Here is a 6,000-nt window from a genome sequence, read left to right as displayed (position 1 = left end):
TTTTGTGGATACAGACTAATACAACTGCCGTTTTGATACTTTGTACTGTACAGTGTTTTTGAAATGGATGATCAATCACTATGACAAGGTAACATGCAAAATAAACATTGTCGTATTGTTAAATTTTCTTTTTTCTTATGAACTAGACTCTCCTCTGGAATATTCCTCAGGAATCTCCAACCATCCAGGTTCCAGCAAGTAATTGTTTATATTAACATCCACTGGTTTGTATTGCCTATAGAACACTCACGTGGACTAGACTTTAGTATGAATTAGTGCATGTGAAACGCTTACATCTCCTATTAAGCACCGTACATTTTAAATCAAACTATTAGGTGTTGCGTGGATTAAAAATCTGGACTATTGTAGCCAAGGACCGAAGATGAGCGTCCCTGTTTTCGGCAATGACCTAACACACCACCTGGCACGTCTCACTCTTCAGCCTTGACTCTCCCTGGTTGGGGCTGTGAAGCTCGCTCTGAAGGACAGCGAGCCCGGGGCATCTCTGGGACAGCGCAGCTTTAGCTCGATCTACCCAAATTAAGCTCTGCCAAGCCTCGCGCCAACAAAACCTATACGTGTCCCGCAGTGTCACTTCTCCACCCATGGAAGTGAAAGGGGGTGACCGAGGGCCCCGAGACAGAGATTTCCGTGCCCGCGGCAATCACGCGGGTGGATCCCTCAGACCACCGTTGCTGCTGCCGCTGGAGACTACATATCCCAGCACGCCCCGCTCGACAGCTGGTAACCGGGAGGAGCGGTGCATGCTGGGAACGAACGGTCCTACACCCGCTGCGCCGCGCACTCCATTGTTCCCTCGCCTCCTCTCTACGTAAGTCAGCTCACTCTTCCCAGGCCACCAACAGCCCTCCCCCAAGCCGCTTCAGTGCGCGCTGAGGGACTTTTTCTTCCGCTTTCTAAGTTGCTGAGTGACTTGATGAGCATCCAATCAGTGTCTGTATTTGTGCCGCCTGTAGCCAATGAAAGGGGCAGGTCTGGGGCAGCTAGCAGGGTAGGAGTTGGTGGTGCTTATGTGAGAGTCCGGCGCCCGACCCTAGTGGGGAGGGGGCGAATCGCATTTAAAGGGCCAGTCCCAGAGTTGCCGGAAAGTTGTGTGGAGTTAGGGGGGCTGGCAGGGTCCTGTCAGGTGACACTCGCGTCGCGGCTGACGGCTCAGCGCGCCGCCACCCAACAGCAGCAGCATGGAGCAGGCAGCACCGAGAAGGTACTGAGTCCTCTCCCTGCCTTGGCAATGGGATCAGCTGGCGGCGTGGTCTGGTGGGTGGGGGCAGGAGCTGGGGCTAGGCCTCGCTAGGCACCACCGGGGCTACGGGAGCGGCCCCGCCCTCCCCCGGGCTGCTGGTATCCCCCTTCTCTCCTACCTTAGGGCCACGGGAAGAGACATTGATCCCCTCCCCCCCCAGCCTTAGCACTAATCCCCCCATGGGGGAGGGGAGAGACACTGATCCCCCCCCCCATGGGGGAGGGGAGACCCTGGTCCTTCCTTTCCCACAGCGTTGGTACTAACCCCTCACCATAGGGGGAGAGATGGTAACACACACATGAATCCTTTGACCCTTAACATTAACATTTAGTGTAGATATGAAGACTGACATGTGCTTGCACAATTTAGCAGTAATTCCATGGAGGTGGATAGGAATGCAGAACTGGTAAAATCCCCCCTCCCCCCTCAAAATTATTCTTACCCCAGCTCAGGAATTAACCTTTGCTTCTTACAAACTTAGTTTATTCCATATGAGTGGAGGGATGGGGGAGGAGAGCATAAAAACACCCAACATTAAAACTAATCCAGGAGGGAAATCATAACATCTCACTCTTCTGTCTCTAGAACTAGTTTTGGGGATGGTGAGGAGACTGTAACAAACCTTCTTTGAATGCAGTTCTAGTCTGAACCTGACTATAAATTACATTGGTGATTTTATGTTTTTATCTTGATTACTTCTAAATCAAATCTGCCCTTTTCTAAGTTTTGGCCTTGTATGTTTTAACTAATGGATTAAGTTAAATCAGAAAAGGCATATTATTCCAGAATAGCTAAATTTCCAAGTGTAGACAAACCTTTATTGGGCTCAAGAGAGGGCTGACAGGTTGAAACTAAATCTGAGATATAGGTGTTCAGATTACAGGGTCTAATGCAGCAGTTCTCAAACTGCGGGTTAGGATTACAAAGTGGGTAGCAACCCCATTTTAATGGGGTTGCCAGGGTTGGCGTTAGACTTACTGGGGCTTTTGGCTGAAACCAAAGTCTGAGCCCCACCGCCCAGGGCTGAAGTCCTCAAGCTTTGGTGCCCCCCAGCGCAGTGGGCCCTGAGCTTTGATTTTGGCCCCCTGCCTGGGGCAGTGGGACTTGGGCTTTGGTACCCCTTCCCGAGGTCATGTAGTAATTTTTGTTGTCAGAAGAGGATTGTGGTGCAATGAAATTTGAGAAACTCTGGTCAATGGTTCCATCTAACCTTAAACTCTATATTTTTCAAACTAATTCTGAGGGAGAAATTGACATATGTGCCCAGCCTTAAAATAACTTTAAGAAAGATCCCTTCTCCTTTTCCCCACCACCCCCCATATGAGGAAATTAGGAAATGATGTTTTTGAAGGTGAGGTTGCATAGCTGCATAAGAGAGCCTCTATACCAGAGGTGAGCAAACTATGGCCCATGGGCCACATCCGGCCCTTGAGCTCTCGGCCGGGGAGGCTAGCCCCCAGCCCCTCCCCTGCAGCCATGTCGCTGCTCGGGCAGCACTTTGGGCGGTGGGGCTGCATGCTCCTGCTGAGTAGAGCAGCAGTGTGTTTAGCTCCTGCCTGGCGGCAGGGCTGCCAGACATGCTGCTCTGAGCAGCATGGTAAGGGGCTGGAGGGGGGGAGGGGTTAGATAAGGGGTGGTGGTCCCAGGGGGCAGTAAGTCAGGGTACAGGGGGCAGTTGGATGGGGTGGAGGTTCTGTGGTGGGGGAGAGTAGTCAGGGGACAGGGAACAGGAGGGGTTGGATAGGTGTGATGTCCTAGGGAGCAGGGGCATGGATAGGGGTCAGGGGATGGGAACAAGGGCGGTTGGATAGGCTTGAGTCCTGGGGGCCTGTTGGGGCAGGTGTGTGGATAGGGGGTGGGGTCCTGGGAGAGAGAGGTTAGCGGACAAGGAGCAGGGTGGGTTGGATGGGTCTAAGGTTCTGAGCGTGGCAGTCATGGGGCAGGAAGTGGAAGGGAGCTGTTTGGGGAGGCACAGCCTTCCCTACCTGGCCTTCCATACAGTTTTGCAACTTCAGTGTGGCCCTCAGGCCAAAAAGTTTGCCCATCCCTGTCCTATACTCTTCCCCTTCTTAAATAGGTATGGCAGGGGCCTTGTTACTAACAGTAAAGTCTTCTAGTTGAACTTATCTTTCTGAGTTTAGCCATTGGATTTTTGCAGGTCAAAGGGAAGGAAAGTCTTCCTGCTCTTCCCCCCCCCCCACCTTCCAAAATATACCTAAAATGAAGGAAGGGGAAAGAAGGATATATAAACATCATTTCATAATACTACTACATATAGCATTTGTACCAGATTATTAGTGACCTGAAATAACAATTTTTTTGCTATAATAACTTAAATCCATATGGCATCCAAGTTGTCCAGTACTCTGCCTGTGTCTCCAATCCTGCCATGTAATGTGACGCGTGGATCCATCACTAACTTTAGTTGGGCTCTGGGCATGTATCACAGTGCAGCATGTAAGGCAGTGGTTCTCAAACGTCTGTACTGGTGACCCCTTTCAAATAGCAAGCCTCTGAGTGTGACTCCGCCCCCCTTATAAATTGAAAACCCTTTTTAATATATTTAACACCATTGTAAATGCTGGATGCAAAGCGGGGTTTGGGGTGGAGGCTGACAGTTTGCAACCTCCCATGTAATAACCTTGTGACCCCCTGAGGGGTCCCGTCCCCCAGTTTGAGAACCCCTGATTTAGGGACTATATTGGTAAAGTATGTTGCTCTTACACTTGAAAGATCCTGCTTTTTCATTGCTACCTTTAAAAATCTCATTTTAAAAAAAGTTGCCCAAATCTAAGACACAGCAGAAGCCAGAAGAATATGTGACTGTTCTGTTGGCTACAAACAGCAGTCAATAATACTGAATAAAAGCTGCTGGCAGTGAAATATAGCTTTAGGATACTTAATTGCTTTTGGAGTACAGGGAATTGATAAATCATGATTATATTATCACCACTCCATTTTAATTGTGGTTCTTCTGGAGAAAAGCTTTTTATAAACTATTTTTGTAAGCATCTGAAGCTAATTGCAGCTAATGTATTATCCAGAATTTTTATTAGACTGTAACAGTACAATAATAAAAGCTATGGACCTCATCCAAACTATTTGGCTGGAGCTTTTATCTGAAAAGCACTGTTAAAATAGCCTCATCTCATAATTAGAGAGACATATTCAAATAAATCAGGAACATCCAAAATTAGAAACTTAAAACAAAAAACCCTTACTGTTGCAGTACTGACAACCCCAAATGCCCAGAAATCATGAGTTAGGTCCCCCCCATATCCTGATAATAAATATATTTTGGATTTTGCACCTTTAAGATTCATGTCTTTAGGCTTTTCTCCACAACCACGAAGACTAGAAACTTGATTCCAGGAGTTGTTGCTTTACGTAAAACACCAAGGCCCTGTCTAATCACAAAAGTTGTTATACTGCCTTATCTGTGTTGGTATAGTTAATACAGTACAGCCCCACCTTAGTGTGGATGCAGTGATAGTGGTATAAAGTGCTTATACCACTATAGCCTATTGATGAGTGGAGGAAGGGGAATAATACTATACAAGTATACCTATTTCAGTTAGAGGTGGTTGTATTCTCTTTTGACAGATGTAGCTATGGGGGAGGGATAGCTCAGTGATTTGAGCATTGGCCTCCTAAACCAAGGGTTGTGAGTTCAATCCTTGAGGGGGGCTACTTTGGAATCAAGGGCGGAATCAGTACTTGGTCCTGCTAGTGAAGGGGGCTGGACCCAATGACCTTTCAGGGTCCCCTCCAGTTCTATGGGATAGGTATAGCTCCATATATTATAACTGTACAAAATCTGTCTGTTGATCAGGCCTAAATACCACAAGGATAGCAATACAGTTTTGAGAGGTATCAACACTGCATATATTAACTTACATGAACCATTATGCTTCAGGGCAAACACCCAGCCAAACTGATTGGGTGGGGGATTAGAAAGAAACTTTCTTTGGGAGCAGGTTATCCTATGACTGCTGACTGCCAGCTTTCTTGTATCTTTCCTCTGAAGCATCTGTTACCAGGTTACTGTTAGAGAGGGTTACAGAACTAGATGATTCTGTTTTGATACAGCATGGCAACTTTTCTTTCTTATGTAAAATCATAAATATTTTAAAACAAAAGATGTATATATTAATGACAACTTGATGAGTTGATTTTTTTTTGGCAGGTGCATATGCTTTTTGTTTTATCTGGCGTATATTAAATCTAATACCAAATTCTTTAAGCCTTTTGGTTTGGGATTTTGCTCACTATTTACTCATTGTTTGGAACCTATTGCTACGTCATTGACAATCTATTGTCTATACTAGAAATACAGCTACATTGGTTCATCAAGTCTGTCAAATACTGATACAATTGCACAATCTAAAATTAATCCATTGAGAATTTATATTCTGTTTTTTCCCAGATGAAATGAATAGTATCTATTTAAAAAAATAAATAAAACCTTGTATTTTTATAGCCCTTCCAGAACCTGATAGCATTTTACAAGTACTAACAAACTAAAGACCAAAATTTGCAGTCTTAGACTGTACTTCCACTGACTTCAGTGGGAATTTTGTTTACTCAAGTTGCAGGCTCAGACCCTAAATCTCATAATTCACACTTCTGTGCAGTAGATGTCTGTCCCTGACTTATAAATGGATAAACAAGCATAGTGACTAAGACCAAAATTTTCACTAACTATGCCTCAATCGTTGGTCCTCAGTTTGGGATAC

At 45.9% G+C, this 6,000-nt stretch overlaps 1 protein-coding gene across 3 annotated transcripts in view; it reads left to right on the top strand.

Annotated features, from left to right (window-relative positions):
- The first annotated feature begins 762 nt into the window (after positions 1–762).
- Positions 763–6,000, top strand: part of STK3 (serine/threonine kinase 3) — a 287,562-nt gene continuing 282,324 nt past the window's right edge. For 2 of the 3 annotated variants that reach the window (XM_030553550.1, XM_030553551.1), the window contains exon 1: positions 763–832. In XM_030553550.1, the coding sequence (XP_030409410.1) occupies positions 765–832 (68 nt within the window). In that variant the 5' untranslated portion in view covers positions 763–764. Of the gene's footprint in view, positions 833–1,101; positions 1,226–6,000 lie in introns of those variants that run through there. The other variant, XM_030553552.1, reaches the window with a different exon arrangement.

This window comes from Gopherus evgoodei, chromosome 2 (assembly GCF_007399415.2).
Source record: "Gopherus evgoodei ecotype Sinaloan lineage chromosome 2, rGopEvg1_v1.p, whole genome shotgun sequence".
Lineage (NCBI taxonomy): Eukaryota > Metazoa > Chordata > Testudines > Testudinidae > Gopherus > Gopherus evgoodei.
Note: the sequence above shows the minus strand (reverse complement) of the source record. Positions and strands in the feature narration are given on the sequence as shown.